General features: G+C 45.3%; 1 protein-coding gene across 2 annotated transcripts in view; it reads right to left on the reverse strand.

Annotated features, from left to right (window-relative positions):
* Positions 1-20,729, reverse strand: part of LOC139365047 (tumor necrosis factor receptor superfamily member 16-like) — a 43,849-nt gene that overhangs the window by 11,752 nt on the left and 11,368 nt on the right. For both annotated transcript variants that reach the window (XM_071102392.1, XM_071102391.1), the window contains one exon: positions 16,497-16,859. In XM_071102392.1, coding sequence (XP_070958493.1) covers positions 16,497-16,859 — 363 coding nt within the window. The remainder of the gene's footprint in view (positions 1-16,496; positions 16,860-20,729) is intronic.

Below are 20,729 nucleotides of genomic sequence, written 5' to 3' on the forward strand. Positions count from 1 at the left end.
TTTTTAGAAATTGTCCCATTTCCTCTCTCTCTTTCTGTTTCTCTGTAAATTGCATTAATGAACAACTGCTATTTTCCAGTGTGCCAGCAGCACCATTCACCATGGCTGCCCAGAGGCCTTCTTGCTTCTGCTTCCCTTGGCAACGTACATACAGCACAGGACAACTCAGTCATGTTCTTTGTAGTGGTTACCCTGTTATCTGCTGTGTCACGCACTCCTACTGTGTGTGTTGTGTAATAAAACTGTTATGCTTCAAGCATTAGATGTAGTTACAGAATGTCTGCCAGTATCCACACCCCGAGGGGAGTGTGGTGGATGGTGGAGATGGGCCTTGTCTCTCTCTGTGGTGGTGTGATTATGAAGGAGTAATCCCCAACAGAACAGAACCCCATGCAGGCTTCCTCAGCCCTCAAATAATATGATTTTCCTGTGTTTTATAAACACTGGGTCAGACCTAAAAGGCAGAAACATTCCACAAGGATGTTGGTCTGTTGACACCAGGCAGGATGGGTCCATGGACTCACGCTGCTTACGCCAAATCCTGACTCTGCCATCAGCATAAAGCAACAAGAACCGGGATTTGTCAGACCAGGGAACATTTTTCTACTCCTCAATTGTCCAGTGTTGGTGATCGCGTGCCCACTGGAGCCGCTTCTTCTTGTTTTTAACTGATAGGAGAGGAACCCAGTTTGGTGGTTTTCTGCAATAGTCCATCCGTGACAAGGACCGACGAGTTGTGCATTCCCGAGATGTCGTTCTGCACACCACTGTTGTACTGCGCCGTTATTTGTCTGTTTGTGGCACTCCTGTTAGCTTGCCCGATTCTTGTAATTCTCCTTCGTCGTTGCTTATCCACAAGTTGTTGTCGCCCACAGGACTGGCGTTGACTGGATTTTGTGTTTGTTGCACCATTCTCTTCGTAAAAAGCCCAGGAGGCCAGCTGTTTCTGAGATACTGGATCCGGCGCGCCTGGCACCGACGATCAAAGCAGACTCAAAGTCACTTAGGTCACTCGTTATGCCCATTCTAACATTCAATCGAACAGGAACTGAATGCCTCGATGCCTGGCAGCCTGCTTTAGATAGCAAGCCATGGCCAAGTGACTCACTGTCTGTAGGAGCGATCCATTTTTGTGAAACGTGGTGGTGTACTTAATAAACTGTCTGGTGAGTGGATATTTCCACGCTATGAGTGAGGTTGGTATAATACTGTGAAAATGATAATGCCATTTTAGTGAAAGAGCTTTGAAAATACTGCCCGAAATTTCTGCCTGTTTTGGTGGGATGGAGTTTTGATGGAGTTTTGACATCACCAGGCCGTAAATTAGTTAATAGACCAATTTAGAAAGAGTTCCAAACCACTTGAGAAATTGCTCTTTGCTAAGAAGCTATTTTTCTTTATTTTTGACCATTTTAATTCAAAACAATCACTGTAAAGTACTTAATCGTTACACAGAAATGATTTGATATTGAGATAAAAATGGCTGCAATGGAACTTTAAGAACACAGTGAAATGGCAGTCCTGGTCAGTGATGTGGTCTCTTGACAGTTTGACACAAAGTTAAGCAGTGGACCATCACAATAATAACGAACTGTCGAAATTCAGCACTTTTTTTTATTACTGACAAGGCTATTTTTCAGTTTTTTTCTCCACATTGATTGAATGCATATTTATTTACGCTCCCCATGGACACTGATGGGAATCTTAGGGTACATTTGTTAAATTCTGCAGCTTGTTAAGATATCTCCTGGCTGTTTCCTTGGCGATCCTTGGCGATGACAGGACATTCCTTTGTCCGTAGGGAGGGATAGGTTTACTGAAACTGTAGAGAATACCGTTCCACACTGGACACTCCCTGCTCACAGCCACGTCACACCAAGACACAAAAATAAAACTCAACCTATTTAAAGGCATGGTATCGATTTCAGGGAATTATGTTAGGCCAAGGTCAGGTCACAAGTGATGTTGCCAGTAGGAATGGTAGTCACGTTTCCAGTCTGTCAGTCCCAGTGCAGGTGTAACAGAACATGCTTGAACTTTCAGGAAGTGCGCTTCTCCTTCCATCTCTATTCACCAATCAGTTACAGTCAGTTTAGCATTATGGTGGTAAAACAAGAGGATCCCAAAGATGAGATTTCCACAATCACTTCAAATTCCCCTCTTTCCACTTTTTCCACTGTGTGAGTCATACAGTGCATGCAGCGACTGCGTCAGCCATATAATTCTACAATGACCACACACACACACCATTTATTCACATCTTTGGAGACGGTGTGTGTGAGTTCTGATAGCCGTGTCCATTTCATCCAGTACCCTACGGATGGCAATCTGGGGTGATCACAGTGAGTCAGAGTGACTCAACACTCACTGTCACCAACACAAACCTGCTCTTTTCCTCCTTCTAGCTGTATCTCCTTTACTCTCCTTCTTTCTATATTCCTCTGAACCCCTTGCCCTCTTTCTCTCTCTCTTTCTCCCCATTCTCTTTCTCTCTGTTTTTCTCTCATATCTCATGCTTACCTGCATGTATGCATCAGCCCTGTGCTGATCTAGAAAGTAAGGCAGTTAACCGGGAAATAAACCTGCGGCTCCAGTGCCGGTCTCGGTCGGCTAAGCGTGTTACCCAAAGGCAGCCGTGGTTTAACTGTTTTATTTCAGCTTCAATGGATTTTAAACGTCTCTGAAACAAATAAAACTTCCCTGAGCTTTTATGAGCCCAGGCTGGTGAAAAACTGTTTATTAGGGGGAGTGGAGGAGGATAGAGAAATGCTATTCAATTGTATTTTATTTGGCATTTTATTTTTTTTGTTTTTTATTTTTTATTTATTGTAAAGTTAACCCTATACAATGCCTTCAGAAAGTGTTCGTACCCCTTGACTTACTCCACATTTTGTTGTTACAGCCAGAAATCAAAATGGATTAAGTCTATTTTTTCCTCGACACACAATATGACAAAGTGAACATGTTTTTTGAATTTTTTTGCAAATGTATTAGAAGATGAAATACAGAAAATTCTCACTTACATAAGTATTCACACCCCTGAGTCAATACTTTGTAGAAGCACCATTCGCAGCAATAAGCATTTTCAGGTCTTGCCATAGATCTTCAAGTAGATTTAAGTCAAAACTGTAACTAGGCCACTCAGGAACATTTACTGTCTTCTTGGTAAGGCACTTTAGTGTAAATGTGGCCTTGTGTTTTAGTTTATTGTCCTGCTGAAAGGCAAATTCATCTCCAAATGTCTGGTGGAAAGCAGACTGAAGTTTCCTCTAGGATTTTGCCTGTGCTTAGTCCATTCCATTTATTTTTTATCCTGAAAAACTCCCCAGTCCTTATTGATTACAAACCCACCCATAACATGATGCAGCCACCACTACACTTGAAAATATGGAGAGTGTTACAGGTGATGTATTTATTTGCCACAAACATAACACTTTATATTAAGGGAAAAAAGTAAATTTCTTTTCCACATTTTTTGCAGTATTACTTTAGTGCCTTGTTGCAAACAGGATGCATGTTTTGGAATATTTGCATTATGTACAGGCTTACTTCTTTTCACTCAATTAGGTTAGTATTGTGAAGTAACTACACTGTTGTTGATCGATCCTCAGTTTCCTCCTATAACTGCCATTAAACGCTATAACTGTTTTAATGTCACCATTGGCCTCTTGTTGAAATCCCTTGTAACTGAGTTAGTTGTAGTTAATAACTTCCCCATGCTCAACGGGATATTCAATGGGATATTTAACCCATCTTCCAATAGGTGCCCTTCTTTTTGCGAGGCATTGGAAAACCTCCCTGGTCTTTATGGTTGAATCTATATTTGAAATAGACTGCTCAACTGAGGGACATTACAGATCATTGTATGTGTGGGGTACAGAGATGAGGTAGTCATTCAAAAATCATGTTAAACCCTAGTATTGCGAACAGAGTGAGTCCATGAAACTTATGTGACTTGTGAAGCATGTTTTTACACCTGAATTTATTTAGGCTTGCCATAACAAAGGGGTTGACTACGTATTGACTCAAATACATTTCAGCATTTCATTTTTAATTAATTTGTCCAACAACAAAAAAAGTATAGAAACATAATTCCACTATGACATTATGGGGTATTGTGTGTAGGCCAGTGACAATTGAATCAATCTCAATTGACTACATTTTAAATTCAGGCTGTAACACAACAAAACATGGAAAAAGTCAAGGCACTGTATTCCCTCCTTGGTTCCTTGCAGTCAAGTTGGGGTGGAGGACAGTTATCAAACACACCACACGCACAATGACCTCTTTATCTATCAGAGAACACTCTCCCACTGTCTCATTGCGGCCTATCTCTATCTGCCTAGGCCTCTTGTAAACACCACACACACACACACGCACACAGACACACACACACACTCTCCTCGGATGAAATGATTCAAGTTGGCGTTCTGCTTTCCATAGAGAGTGAGAGTTAATAGGGAGAGTGGGGGTAGAGAGAGTCAGAAAGGGACAGTATTAGGAGAGTGTATGGGAGCGAGGGGGAGAGTGGGGGAGAGAGGAGGTGAGAGGATGGAGGAGAAGAGGAACAGAAGCACTGCTGTAAAGTGCTCTGATTAGCAGGAGTAATTACACTGCAGCAGTGAAGCACTGAATGACCCACTCCTCCCCTCATCCCTTTTCCCCCTCTATTCCCTCGGCCTAACCACTCAAGGCTGCTCGGGGAGAAAGGGGGGAAGGAGAGAAGAGAGGCTGAGAAAGAGAGAGTGGGGAAGAGATAAGGAGGGAGAGACAAATCATTTCTCCATCTTTATCTAAGAAGGGTCTGTAGGTGATAAACTGAGTCATGAAAAGCTAAACTTTAGTGTTTAAGGAATTGTGCAATAAAACCTGTCACACACACAGTCTGCACACTCACCGACACACACAACTAACCGCATGGTGGAGGAGAGAGACCGCTGAGCTGAGAGATGAAGAGATGAACAGAGAGGGAAGGAGAGAGAGAGATGTGAGCTGAGAGAGGATGAGAGAGAGTTGTGAGCTGAGAGAGAGAGAGAAAGATGTGAGCTGAGAGAGAGAGGGAGGTGAGCTGAGAGAGAGAGAAAGAGATGTGAGCTGAGAGAGAGAGAGAGAATGTGAGCTGAGAGAGAGATGGAGAGCGAGAGATGCGAGCTGAGAGAGAGAGAGAGATGTGAGCTGAGAGATGTGAGCTGAGAGAGAGAGAGAGAGAGAGAGAGAGAGAGAGAGAGAGATGTGAGCTGAGAGAGAGAGATGTGAGCTGAGAGAGAGAGATGTGAGCTGAGAGAGAGAGATGTGAGCTGATAGAGAGAGAGATGTGAGCTGATAGAGGATGAGAGAGATGTGAACAGAGAGAGAGAGAGAGATGCGAGCTGAGAGAGAGAGAGATGTGAGCTGAGAGAGAGAGATTTATAGCTGAGAGAGAGATGTGAGCTGAGAGAGAGAGATGTGAGCTGAGAGAGTGAGAGAGATGTGAGCTGAGTGAGAGAGAGAGAGATGTGAGCTGAGTGAGAGAGATGTGACCTGAGAGAGAGAGAGAGATGTGAGCTGAGAGAGAGAGAGAGAGAGAGGGGGAGAGAGATGTGAGCTGAGAGAGAGAGATGTGAGCTGAACGAGAGAGAGATGTGAACTGAGAGAGTGAGAGATGTGAGCTGAGAGAGATGTGAGCTGAGAGAGGATGAGAGAGAGATGTGAACAGAGAGAGAGATGTGAGCCGAGAGAGAAAGATTTAAAGCTGAGAGAGAGAGAGATTTAAAGCTGAGAGAGAGATGTGAGCTGAGAGAGAGAGATGTGAGCTGAGCGAGAGAGAGATGTGAGCTGAGAGAGAGAGATGTGAGCTGAGAGAGAGAGAGGTGTGAGCTGAGCGAGAGAGAGAGATGTAGAGAGAGTGTCTAAGTCTGTGTGGGTCCTGCTGCAGAGTGTTCGGTGCTCATAAAGGTCACTCAGTGAAACCTGAGTGTGAGCAGGAGAAACCCCAGCACTCTTATCGACCCTCCAGTCCACACAGAACAGCACAGCACATCTGATGCACCCCCCCCCCCCTCCCCCTCTCTCTAATCATTCTCTCATTGTGAGTGATTGCCACTTGGAAACAGCTGGATATGAAGGGAGTATGTGAAAATGCCTGCCACACACACACACACACACTGTGTCAGCAAGATTGAAATCTAGTATCACACACATTGACTGAGTTAGGCCTAGATTAAATCAGATCAAGCGTTAACCGCCGAAGTCTGGATCATTTTTTATTGCAAAAACGGTTTGAATGGTCCACTGGCTCCCAGAGGCAAGATTTTGATTGGATGTTACATTTCAAGAACCCTCCCCCACACTCCCGTAGAAGGGGTGCTGTGTGTTATGTGCGTCACTGATATCTCTCCAGTAGTTGTGGCCTATGCTAGTTTCAAGTTATGAAAGGTGGCCGACAGTCTGTACACTCACCGACACAAAAATTGCTCATTATATTTGTTTTTGTAAGGACCCAAAAAACTGAGGTAGTGGGAGAACCTAGAAAGTAAATACAAAAACAATGTATTATTAGCTAGCTAGCTGGCTACCGTAGGCCACTTGTAGGGTAATGCCAGGTGTGCACTATAGGACTTTCAAAATCCTAACATGGCTGAGCCTCTCACTGTCACGTCCTGACCTTAGTTCCTTTTTTATGTCTCTATTTTGGTTTGGTCAGGGCGTGAGTTGGGGTGGGCATTCTATGTTTTTCATTCTATGTTTTGTTCTGTGTGTTGTATTTCTATGTGTTTGGCCTGGTATGGTTCCCAATCAGAGGCAGCTGTCAATCGTTTTCTCTGATTGAGAACCATACTTAGGCAGCCTGTTCCCACCTGTGTTGGTGGGTAGTTGTTTTCTGTTTTTGTATTCTGTACCAGACAGAACTGTTTCGGTTTCGTTCATTCTCTTTTGTTGTTTTTTCATTCAGTGTTCAATTCATAAATAAAGATGAACACGTACCACGCTGCACCTTGGTCCTCACCTTCTTCAACCCACGACAGGAGGGATGATGCCGGCTCAGCGCATCTGGTCTCCAGTGCGTCTCCTCGGCCCTGGTTATACGGCACCAGCCCTACGCACGGTGTCCCCGGTTTACCAGCACAGCCCAGTGCGGCCTGTTCCAACTCTCCGCACTTGCCAGGCTACAAGGGGTATCCAGCCAGGACAGGTTGTGCAGGCTCGTTGCTCGAGACCTCCAGTGCGCCTCCACAGTCCAGTGCATCCGGTGCCTCGGCCAAGGAGGAGGCCGCCTGTATGTCTCCCCTCCTGTCCGGAGCTGCCAGAGCCGCCCGTCTGTCCGGAGCTGCCAGAGCCACTCGTCTGTCCGGAGCTGCCAGAGCCGCCCATCTGTCCGGAGCTGCCAGAGCCGCCCGTCTGTCCGGAGCTGCCAGAGCCGCCCGTCTGTCCGGAGCTGCCAGAGCCGCCCGTCAGTCCGAAGCTGCCAGAGTCGCCCTTCACTCCGGAGCTGCCAGAGCTGCCCTTCACTCCGGAGCTGCCAGAGCCGCCCTTCACTCCAGAGCCGCCAGAGCCTCCCTTCACTCCGGAGCAGCCAGGGCCACCCTTCACTCCGGCGCCGCCAGAGTCTCCTGCCTGTCCGGCGCTGCCAGAGCCGCCATCCCTTATAGGGTCAGGTTTTGCGGCCGAAGTCCGCACCTTTGGGTGGGGGTACTGTCACGTCCTGACCTTAGTTCCTTTTTTATGTCTCTATTTTGGTTTGGTCAGGGCATGAGTTGGGGTGGGCATTCTATGTTTTTCAGGCAGCCTGTTCCCACCTGTGTTGGTGGGTAGTTGTTTTCTGTTTTTGTATTCTGTACCAGACAGAACTGTTTCGGTTTTGTTCATTCTCTTTTGTTATTTTTTCATTCAGTGTTCAATTCATAAATAAAGATGAACACGTCCCACGCTGCACCTTGGTCCTCACCTTCTTCAACCCACGACAGCCGTTACACTCACACTAAACGACCGTCTTTCCTGTAGTATTTTGTTGTCTTGCCAACGTAGTGGTGCCACACTAAACCATGTGGCACAGACAGGGCTCACACACTAACCATGTGGCACAGACAGGGCTCACACACTAAACCATGTGGCACAGACAGGGGTCACACACTACAAGATTCCTCACTTGGTCGTGAGGATTGTTGATTGCACGTTCTATGGTATATTGGTGATCACACAATTGAATGTGCATCCCGCAACCTACTATGCCGGAGGGAAACAGGATTCCCCAAAAAACAAACTACCCAAAATAAATAAATAAAGTAAATCAAAACTTTTTTGTTAAAATATAAAAACAGATCTGATCCCTACACAGGCTCAAGAGGAACCTGGAAGGGTAGGTCTTCCGGCGCCAGTACCCCTTGAAAGTCTTCAGATGTAAAAGCCTTACGTCAGTTTGTCCAGTTTCTTAGACTTCTTTGAGACTTGTCCTGTATAGCTTATAACTGTGGAAATAAATGCAACAAATTCCACCCTTTTAACACACAGGGTATCTTTTGTCTGGCAGAAAACATTTACTACAGGCTGTGGTGTATCCAGTACCATATCTTCCCTTATGCTGCTCAGGTCAATAGAATTCTGGTCTGACCAATCGGATTCCACGCTTCAAGATTGCTTTGATCACGTGGACTGGGATATGTTCCGTATAGCCTCAGACAATAACATTGTAACATACGCTGACTCTGTGAGCGAGTTTATTAGCAATGGCAGCATTCTCGTGAAACTGAAAGCGTGAACCAGCGCTTTTAATCATGGCAAGGCAACCGGAAACACAACCGAATACAAACAGTGCAGCTATTTCCTCCTCAAGGCAATCAAACAGGCAACGCGTCAGTATAGAGACAAAGTAGAGTCGCAATTCAACGGCTCAAACACGAGAGAAATGTGGCAGGGTCTACAGTCAATCATGGATTACAAAAAGAATACCAGCCCCGTCGCGGACACTGACGTCTTGCTCCCAGACAAACTAAACAACTTCTTTGCTCTCCTGTGGGCTCTCCTTCTCCGTGGCCAACGTGAATAAAACATTTAAACGCGTTAACCCTCGCAAGGCTGCAGGCCCAGACGGCATCCCTAGCTGCGTCCTCAGAGCATGCGCAGACCAGCTGGCTGGTGTGTTTACGGACATATTCAACCAATCCCTATCCCAGTCTGTTGTCCCCACAGAATTCAAGATGGCCACAATTGTTCCTGTTCCCAAGAAAAATAAGGTAACTGAACTAAATGACTATCGCACCGTAGCACTCACTTCTATCATCATGAAGTGCTTTGAGAGACAAGTTAAGTGTCATATCACCTCCACCCTACCTGATACCCTAGACCCACTCCAATTTCCTTACCACCCCAATAGGTCCACTGACAATGCAATCGCCATCACACTGCCCTATCCCATCTGGACAAGAGGAATACCTATGTAAGAATGCTGTTCATTAACTACAGCTCAGCATTTAACACCCTGGGTCTCGACCCCGCCCTGTGCAACTGGGTCCTGGACTTTCTGACGGGCCGCCCCCAGGTGGTGAGGGTAGGCAACAACATCTCCACCCCGCTGATCCTCAACACTTGGGCCCCACAAGGGTGTGTTCTCAGCCCTCTCCTGTACTCCCTGCTCACCCATGACTGCGTGGCCATGCATGCTTCCAACTTAATCATCAAGTTTTCAGACGACACTACAGTGGTAGGCCTGATTACCAACAACGACAAGACAGCCTACAGGGAGGAGGTGAGGGCCCTCGGAGTGTGGTGTCAGGAAAATAACCTCTCACTCAACTTCATAAAAGCAAAGGAGATGATCGTGGACTTCAGGAAACACCAGAGGGAACACCACCCTATCCACATCGAGGGGACTGCAGTGAAGAAGGTGGAAAGTTTTAAGGTCCTCGGCGTACACATCACAGACAAACTGAAATGGTCCACCCACACAGACAGTGTGGTGAAGAAGGCACAACAGTGCCACACGAGCCACTGCCTGTCCACCTTAACGCCATAATTTTGCACGCCCAATTTTTCAGTTTTTGATTTGTTAAAAAAGTTTGAAATATCCAATAAATGTCGTTCCACTTCATGATTGTGTCCCACTTGTTGTTGATTCTTCACAAAAAATACAGTTTTATATCTTTATGTTTGTAGCCTTAAATGTGGCAAAAGGTCGCAAAGTTCAAGGGGGCCGAATACTTTCGCAAGGCACTGTATATACTATATTCTACACCATCTACTGCGTCTTGCCTATGCCGCACGCCATAGCTCATCCATATATTTATATGTACATATTCTTATTCATCACTTTACATTTGTGTGTATTTGTGTGTATAAGGTAGTTGTTGTGGATTTGTTAGATTACTTGTTAGATTTTACTGCATAGTTGGAACTAGAAGCACAAGCGTTTCACTACACTTGCATTAACATCTGCTAACCATGTGTATGTGGCCAATAAAATGTGATTTTACTTGTTTTCTCAATTCTTTTAATCGCCTCCGCATAGGAGATTTGATTGACAGCTCTAACTTTTGCCACCTTCTTCACCTTCACAGGGCACTCCAGGAACTCAGGATCATGATCCCCACCACAATTGCAACACCATCATCTTTCTACACACCATTCTTCAGAATACTCTGTTCGTCTGCACACACTTGAAATATCTGCACACACTTGAAACGTCTGCACACACTTGAAACGTCTGCACACACTTGAAACGTCTGCACACACTTGAAACGTCTGCACACACTTGAAATGTGGCCAAATCCTTTAATATTCTTACACTGCAGTGGTTTGGGTACGAAAGCTTCCTACATAACCAAGTTTCACATGCGTAGGTATTTGCTCTTTATCAAAAACCAACATTATCGACAGACTTTCTTCTATTTCTCCATTCCTCCAGCGGTTCAGACGCCGGGCACCAACCACACCAGGAATTCTCTTCAGGTATTCAACCTGAACATCCGTCGTGGCCCTGAGATGACTCTTTTAACGGGTGCTCTACTCTGAAGTTCAAAACATAAAACTTTTGTTTTACTGCAATCTTCCTCTGCTCTTCAGAAATACAATGAATCAAAATACGCCATTTTAGACACCTCAAACGGATTTCCCACATATGCATCCTTACTCAACAAACGCATCCCAACAAGAAGCAATTCATTATCATTCACACACGTATCCTCCACTCCAATTTTAGACTATTTCAACTACTGTTCTCCATTCAGAACATTCGAACACTCTAGTCGACACATTGAAATGAAAGTGGACATGTAAACGTTGCATCATCTGCTCAGATGACAGATAAACCAACACATGTATTGACCCATTTTACTCATTGATATTGGTATGAGTGATGTTTCTGTTGTTTTATAGATCTACACAAGCTGCGGTTTGCTATTTAGAGTTGATGAACTAGACTTTCCATTGCAACAATGATGTCATTTCATTTAACGTAGCTACAACAAGCTTTGGCTCAAAGCAGCCTCATAAATGTTTTCAGTCAGACATTCATGCTTGCCACACACAGTTGAAATGTCTAGCCAACATTTTGAATTGAATAACATTGCTTGTGCACTTCAGAGCTGTAACGATTTAACGTTTTGGTTAAAGGCTTAAAGGCAAGTATAAACGCATACTAGTAGTAGTCATCGTTCCTGCTGGAGAGTCTACACATTCTGGGTGACGCAAAACAATATCAACATCTCACTGGCTTCTTCTCTGGCGAGCTCTCATTGGCTATTGCTGATCACAGTTCTAAAAGCTTGTTGTTGCACATTTCACACTACAAGAACATTGCAGATTTTGCTCCGATAAAATCAAACATGTTTGAAAATATCGGGATGTCTGGGACTGCTCGAAGACGAGATCGGTAGCCCTCAGATTGCGTCTCTGACCCGTTCAAGTTAAATGAGCGTTGGTAACGGCCGTACATCCTGAGTAGGCAACGACATGGGGATTTTGTCTCAGATTTCAGGGACAGCTAAAATTGTGTAGTGTACACCCTGCATAACTCAATTGAACTAAGAATTAGCTGACTTTACACACTGTTAAGCCAAGTGAATTAAATGTCATCAGCTAGCAAACTTCCTATTAGCTAGCTATCTTGATAACCATAACCATGGAAGAGGGTGAAATTGAATATCCAGCTGTCAGTAAAGGGAGAGTGTAGGCTACTGGACAGGGCAGGTCATTTTGTGGCAGGACATTATGAAAAGATTGTCCAGTTCCAGTACCTAGAGAGGAAAAGTTTGAGGACAGCAAGATAATTACAACATAATATTCTGTAATTGAAGTATGATGAAGCCTGTTTCTTTGTGATGTTTTCTGTCTTCAAATATGGAACGCTGTGAAAGCCTGTTTGTGTCACAACCTGATCTGTTTCACCTGTCTTTGTGATGGTCTCCACCCCCCTCCAGGTTTCGCCCATCTTCCCCATAATCCCCTGTGTATTTATACCTGTGTTCTCTGTTTGTTTGTTGCTAGTTCTTTTTTGTTCATAAAACCTACCAGCATTTGTTCCCCTGCTCCTGCCTGTTTTCGTGCTCCTGTTTTCTAGTCCTTCCCGATGTTGACCGTTCTGCCTGTCCTGACCCTGAGACTGCCTGCCGTTTTGTACCTTACCCCACCGTTCTGGATTATTGACCCCTGCCTTCCCTGACCCTGAGACTGCCTGCCGTTCTGGACCCTTTACACACTCTCTGGATTATTGACCACTGCCTGCCCTGACCCTGAGACTGCCTGCCTTGACCCTGAGACTGCCTGCCTTGACCCTGAGACTGCCTGCCCCTGTTGTTGAAATACACTTTTGTTGCTTCGACACAGTCTGCATCTGCGTCTTACCTAAACGTGATAGTTTGCCGATGAAGAGAGAGGCCCCAGTGAATGTTCCAAGAGACTAAGGGTATATCCTATATGCCATGGGTCATTGTGGATAGCTACTTCTTGTCCCTCATGCTAGCCTTTACAACCAAATATCACTTCAGAAATGTCAACATTTTAAATATTGACATGGCCAGCATTGTAGACCATTTCTCACCTCTTGCTGCTGATTTAACTGATCTAGAAATAACAGAGACATGCTGTTAAAACCTGCATGCTGTAAATGTTCTCAAATGTTTTGTCACCACTGCTTGTTTTGTAGATGTTTTTGTCCTCATGCACTGTTGCTACTAATCTGGTGAGCACCAAATTTGTCCTCAATTTGTCCTGTTCTGTTCTTGGGAACAGAACAGTCATGGCAATGGTTTGATGGCATCCACATGTTTCCGTGTGACCTTATGGGTGTATGACTGTGGCTCCTTTCACATGCCAGAGTCCCCCTGACACACCACACAGGGCAAGGTCACCCAGAGCCACCCCATACTGCCACTACTGTCCCTAGCACTGTCCCTAGTCCTGTCCGTGGCCAGCGGAACACAACACAGGGTCACAGAGAAGAAGACAGAGCCCCGAGGTCAGAGGTGAGAGGCACTCTGGTTGTGTGCTGTCTTTATCTCCACTGCTGGTGGTCCTCTATATGGTACAGCACAAGGCTGCATTGTACCCTACTGTACATCACTCATAATAGAAGGCCTGACATAGATGTTCACTCACTGTATGAGGCACACATGGTGCAGTTTGACTGGATTTCTGCAGTCCATATGACTCTGACTCTCACACAACTTATGAGTGATATAAGTGATATTCCCAATTCTCATATTTAGAGAGAGAAAGAGAGAGAACACTGTATATAAAAAAACAGAGAAGGGAAGAGAGGACACAATTTCTTACACTTTCATGTCTGGACTAGTTCATGTGACTATGAATTGGGAAGGTTCTGGACTGGTTCATGTGATTATGAATTGGGAAGGTTCTGGAGTTGTTCATGTGACTATGAATTGGGAAGGTTGTGGACTTGTTCATGTGATTATGAATTGGGAAGGTTCTGGACATGCTCATGTGATTATGAATTGGGAAGGTTCTGGACTTGTTCATGTGATTATGGTGCTGGGACATGTGTCCTCTTTTTTCCTCACTACCTTCTACTCTCTCTCTGTCTCTCTCTCTCTTTTGATCTCTTTCTGTCTATCTGTCTCTCTAACTCTCTCTCTCTTCTCTCAGTTTAATCTCCCTCTCTCTGAACAGAGATGTCTCTGGCTGATCAGAAGCAGGTGTTTCTGCCTTTTTGAGAACCCAGAAACAGCTGTCAGTTTGCCTCCTGAATGACACTTTACTCACTATGTAGTGTACTACTTTAGACCAGGACACGCTACAGGCTATGGTTAAAAGCAATTCACTATATAGGGAATAGAGTGCCATTTTGGACATAGCCTATGTGTAGGTGAGAGAGTGGTTCCTCCTCTCCTGATCTTTCTGGATTTATCTTTTCTCAGTCTGTTTCACAACTAACTGAGAACTGCCAGCCGCGGCCAAGAGATGACAGAACATTAAAAGAAGAGTGATTTATGACCCCCCATCTGCCTGACAAGCATCTCCAGCACAGTGCAGCAGGTGTCCACGGATATCCCACTTGCATTTGCAACGTGGCATTTCTGGCCCAGGCAGCATCCAAGCCCAGCACAAAAACCTCACACAAGTCACCCATCCAAAAAGTAACTAATCCTAGTAAGTGTCCAAGTTCCAAAATCCGAACCGAATATCCAAAACCATTACGGAAATCTTGTTTCCAAAACCCCAAATTATGTCCATGATCCAAAACCAATATCAAGCCTTAATTTGATCACCTTTACAAAACCTTGGAACATTCTAGTCCTACTGTACCAAAGGTCATCTGGAGGTGGCATTAAGGACTTCTGTTATAAATTTGATCATTTCCTTCATAGAGTATATTTACTGGAACTCAAACCTGCTGGTCCCATAAACCTAACCCAGCCTGTGGAGCCAACCCAGGTCCCATTAACCTAACCCAGCCTGTGGAGCCAACCCAGGTCCCATAAACCTAACCCAGCCTGTGGAGCCAACCCAGGTCCCATAGACCTAACCCAGCCTGTGGAGCCAACCCAGGTCCCATAGACCTAACCCAGCCTGTGGAGCCAACCCATTAATATAAACCTAACCCAGCCTGTGGAGCCAACCCAGGTCCCATAAACCTAACCCAGCCTGTGGAGCCAACCCAGGTCCCATAGACCTAACCCAGCCTGTGGAGCCAACCCAGGTCCCATAAACCTAACCCAGCCTGTGAAGCCAACTCAGGTCCCATAGACCTAACCCAGCCTGTGGAGCCAACCCAGGTCCCATAAACCTAACCCAGCCTGTGGAGCCAACCCAGGTCCCATAGACCTAACCCAGCCTGTGGAGCCAACCCAAGTCCCATAAACCTAACCCAGCCTGTGGAGCCAACCCAGGTCCCATAGACCTAACCCAGCCTGTGGAGCCAACCCAGGTCCCATAGACCTAACCCAGCCTGTGGAGCCAACCCAGGTCTCATAGACCTAACCCAGCCTGTGGAGCCAACCCAGGTCCCATAAACCTAACCCAGCCTGTGGAGCCAACCCAGGTCCCATAGACCTAACCCAGCCTGTGGAGCCAACCCAGGTCCCAGGTCCCATAGACCTAACCCAGCCTGTGGAGCCAACCCAGGTCCCATAAACCTAACCCAGCCTGTGGAGCCAACCCAGGTCTCATAGACCTAACCCAGCCTGTGGAGCCAACCCAGGTCCCATAAACCTAACCCAGCCTGTGGAGCCAACCCAGGTCCCATAGACCTAACCCAGCCTGTGGAGCCAACCCAGGTCCCAGGTCCCATAGACCTAACCCAACATGTGGAGCCAACCCAGGTCCCATAGACCTAACCCAGCTGGTGGAGCCAACCCAGGTCCCATAAACCTAACCCAGCCTGTGGAGCCAACCCAGGTCCCATAAACCTAACCCAGCCTGTGGAGCCAACCCAGGTCCCATAGACCTAACCCAGCCTGTGGAGCCAACCCAGGTCCCATAAACCTAACCCAGCCTGTGGAGCCAACCCAGGTCCCATAAACCTAACCCAGCCTGTGGAGCCAACCCAGGTCCCATAAATCTAACCCAGCCTGTGGAGCCAACCCAGGTCCCATAGACCTAACCCAGCCTGTGGAGCCAACCCAGGTCCCATAAACCTAACTCAGCCTGTGGAGCCAACCCAGGTCCCATAGACCTAACCCAGCCTGTGGAGCCAACCCAGGTCCCATAGACCTAACCCAGCCTGTGGAGCCAACCCAGGTCCCATAGACCTAACCCAGCCTGTGGAGCCAACCCAGGTCCCATAGACCTAACCCAGCCTGTGGAGCCAACCCAGGTCCCATAGACCTAACCCAGCCTGTGAAGCCAACCCATTACTATAAACCTAACCCAGCCTGTGGAGCCAACACATTACTATAAACCTAACCCAGTCTGTGGAGCCAACACATTACTATAAACCTAACCCAGCCTGTGGAGCCAACACATTACTATAAACCTAGGTTACCATAAGTTCCCAGACGTTACTGCTACTGACTAGCGTGCAGGTTGTGTGTGTGTATGTTGCTGTGAGTGTGCGTTGGTTCTCTTACTATGGCAGAGGGAGTCGCTGACGGGGGTGCAGGCGCTCAGCTCCACCTCGATGCCCTCATCACATATGGTGCAGGGCAGGCAGGGGTCCAGGGAGCTGTCCCGGTCAGAGTAGGTGTCGTCTATACACTCCTCACACACCGTGTCGTGGTTGTGCTCGCAGTGTGCCAACACGCCCTGGCCCGCCGGGCACACCGTGCAGGGCTCACAGCGCCCAGACACCTCATTCAGGTAGTAGTTGTAGTCACACACGCAGATGGCATTGTTGGAGTCGGTGCAGGGCGTCTGCATGCGCATCAGACCTGTACACATGGTGCAGGGGATACAGGTGTCTATGTGGCTGTAGGTCTCTGAGTAGGTCTCACCTGGAGGAGAAGAAAGAAGAGGGGGATAGAGAACAATGAGGGGAGGATGAGACAGAGGGGAGAGGGGGATGGAGGAGAGAGAGAGACAGTCAGTCTAATGACATGAATCATGTTTACTGCTGCTGTGTTCATCGAGAGGGGGGACACAGTGATCCAGTGGGCTCTGGATGATTTGTGTTCTGAGACATGAAAGGTGCTCTTGTTAAGGAAGGAGTCTGAAGCCCGCCGCGCTCATTACTAGATTGATCTCTGTGTGGACTGTACCGACTGTACTGTAATGATATAGCTCTCTACTGCTCTGAACAGACGATGAGATGGCCTGTATTCAAAGTTAATCAAGCTGGGTTTGGCACAAATGATCACTGATTATTTGATGCTTGGCCACTCTTCATCATTTTAAAGTATGTTTCAAGCTATTTCTGAAAAGAATACATGCGTCTAACAATATTTTTTTTTTTAAATGTATTTATTTATTTATTTATTATTTTTTTTTACCCCTTTTTCTCCCCAATTTCGTAGTATCCAATTGTTGTAGTGGCTACTATCTTGTCTCATCGCTACAACTCCCGTACGGGCTCGGGAGAGACGAAGGTTGAAAGTCATGCGTCCTCCGATACACAACCCAACCAAGCCGCTGCTTCTTTAACACAGCGCACATCCAACCCGGAAGCCAGCCGCACCAATGCGCCGGAGGAAACACCGTGCACCTGGCCACCTTGGCTAGCGTACACTGCGCCCAGCCCGCCACAGGAGTCGCTGGTGCGCGATGAGACAAGGACACCCCTACCGACCAAGCCCTCCCTAACCCGGGCGACGCTAGGCCAATTGTGCGTCGCCCCACGGACCTCCCGGTCGCGGCCGGTTACGACAGAGCCTGGGCGCGAACCCAGGACTCTGATGGCACAGCTGGCGCTGCAGTACAGCGCCCTTAACCACTGCGCCACCCGGGAGGGTGCGTCTAACAATATTGAGATGTATAAACGTAGCGCACGCCATATGCATGTTTCTCATTGTAAATCAGACTTGTCATGAAACTGTGCGTGTGTGAACAAGCATTATAACTCTGCCAGGAAAACGCCCTCCATTCACCTGACTATAACACCCTTCAAAACACTTTATTTGCTGTATGATGTGGAACTATTGGAATTGGGCCAGGGGACGGCAGTTTCTAAAAGAAAGAGCAATGGCCAATTTGATCACATTTCTATAGAGGTGTGGGCAGAATGTTTTAGACTTTTACAGTGACTTTTTCAAACTAAACATGCATGCTGCCTATACCGAGTGCCAAACACTTACCCTATTGATTGTATATTCAAAAATGTTTTAATTAAAATACTACAGCCCACACTTCTTTTCAAAATACTAATTGTTTTGTTTATCAATATATTATTGTGTTTCTTCAGTATCTCCTGCCTTGGGTCTCTGAGATGTCGCACTCCTATCACACAGCAATTCTGTAGCCTAAACCCATACTGTCAAGTCTTTTACACAAGCTACCGATATATTTACTGTGTAGGAAGAATGTATTAATCATTTTCAGTAATTTATCCTGTGTCTGGCTGTAAAAGGCAGTAATTTATGCTGTACCTGGCTGTAAAGGACAGTAATTTATGCTGTACCTGGCTGTAAAGGACAGTAATTTATGCTGTATCTGGCTGTAAAGGACAGTAATGTATGCTGTAGCTGGCTGTAAAGGACAATAATTTATGCTGTAGCTGGCTGTAAAGGACAGTAATTTATGCTGTATCTGGCTGTAAAGGACAGTAATTTATGCTGTATCTGGCTGTAAAGGACAATAATTTATGCTGTATCTGGCTGTAAAGGACAGTAATGTATGCTGTAGCTGGCTGTAAAGGACAATAATTTATGCTGTATCTGGCTGTAAAGGACAGTAATTTATGCTGTATCTGGCTGTAAAGGACAATCATTTATGCTGTATCTGGCTGTAAAGGACAATCATTTATGCTGTATCTGGCTGTAAAGGACAATCATTTATGCCGTATCTGGCTGTAAAGGACAATAATTTATGCTGTATCTGGCTGTAAAGGACCGTAATTTATGCTGTAGCTGGCTGTAAAGGACAATAATTTATGCTGTATCTGGCTGTAAAGGACAATCATTTATGCTGTATCTGGCTGTAAAGGACAATCATTTATGCTGTATCTGGCTGTAAAGGACAATAATTTATGCTGTATCTGGCTGTAAAGGACAGTAATGTATGCTGTAGATGGCTGTAAAGGACAATAATTTATGCTGTAGCTGGCTGTAAAGGACAGTAATTGATGCTGTATCTGGCTGTAAAGGACAGTAATTTATGCTGTATCTGGCTGTAAAGGACAGTCATTTATGCTGTATCTGGCTGTAAAGGACAGTAATTTATGCTGTATCTGGCTGTAAAGGACAGTAATTTATGCTGTATTTGGCTGTAAAGGACAATAATTTATGCTGTATCTGGCTGTAATGGACAATAATTTATGCTGTATCTGGCTGTAAAGGACAGTAATTTATGCTGTAGCTGGCTGTAAAGGACAGTAATTTATGCTGTATCTGGCTGTAAAGGACAGTAATTTATGCTGTATCTGGCTGTAAAGGACAGTAATGTATGCTGTAGCTGGCTGTAAAGGACAATAATTTATGCTGTATCTGGCTGTAAAGGACAGTAATTTATGCTGTATCTGGCTGTAAAGGACAATCATGTATGCTGTATCTGGCTGTAAAGGACAATAATTTATGCTGTATCTGGCTGTAAAGGACAGTAATGTATGCTGTAGCTGGCTGAAAAAGGACAATAATTTATGCTGTATCTGGCTGTAAAGGACAGTCATTTATGCTGTATCTGGCTGTAAAGGACAGTAATTTATGCTGTATCTGGCTGTAAAGGACAGTAATTTATGCTGTATCTGGCTGTAAAGGACAATCATTTATGCTGTATCTGGCTGTAAAGGACAATAATTTATGCTGTATCTGGCTGTAAAGGACAGTAATGTATGCTGTATCTGGCTGTAAAGGACAGTAATTTATGCTGTATCTGGCTGTAAAGGACAATCATTTATGCTGTATCTGGCTGTAAAGGACAGTAATGTATGCTGTATCTGGCTGTAAAGGACAGTAATTTACGCTGTAGCTGGCTGTAAAGGACAGTAATTTATGCTGTATCTGGCTGTAAAGGACAATAATTTATGCTGTATCTGGCTGTAAAGGACAGTAATTTATGCTGTATCTGGCTGTAAAGGACAGTAATTTACAGTAATTTATGCTGTATCTGGCTTTAAAGGACAGTAATTTATGCTGTATCTGGCTGTAAATGACAATAATTTATGCTGTATCTTGCTGTAAAGGACAGTAATTTATGCTCTAGCTGGCTGTAAAGGACAATAATTTATGCTGTATCTGGCTGTAAAGGACGGTAATTTATGCTGTATCTGGCTGTAAAGGACAATCATTTATGCTGTATCTGGCTGTAAAGGACAATAATTTATGCTGTATCTGGCTGTGAAGGACAATAATTTATGATGTATCTGGCTGTAAAGGACAATCATTTATGCTGTATCTGGCTGTAAAGGACAATCATTTATGCTGTATCTGGCTGTAAAGGACTGACACTTTCAGACAGAGAAAACAGTGGCCAATTGTTGTGGACTTTTCAACAATGTTTTGATTTCAATTCCAAAAATAAAACAAATTGATTTTCGTTCTTCTCACTAACAGCAAATGGTTGCATCTTGTTATTGTGTTTTTGTGAATAAGCATGTCCTCATATCCCCCATTTGCACAACATACTTACTTGCCTGCTTGCAATACAATACTACAACCAATAGAAAATGTGCGTGGAGGAAAGCACATTCTCAAGCCAAGTTCACTTTTTATAAA

This window comes from Oncorhynchus clarkii, chromosome 13, assembly GCF_045791955.1.
Source record: "Oncorhynchus clarkii lewisi isolate Uvic-CL-2024 chromosome 13, UVic_Ocla_1.0, whole genome shotgun sequence".
Taxonomy (NCBI): Eukaryota; Metazoa; Chordata; class Actinopteri; order Salmoniformes; family Salmonidae; genus Oncorhynchus; species Oncorhynchus clarkii.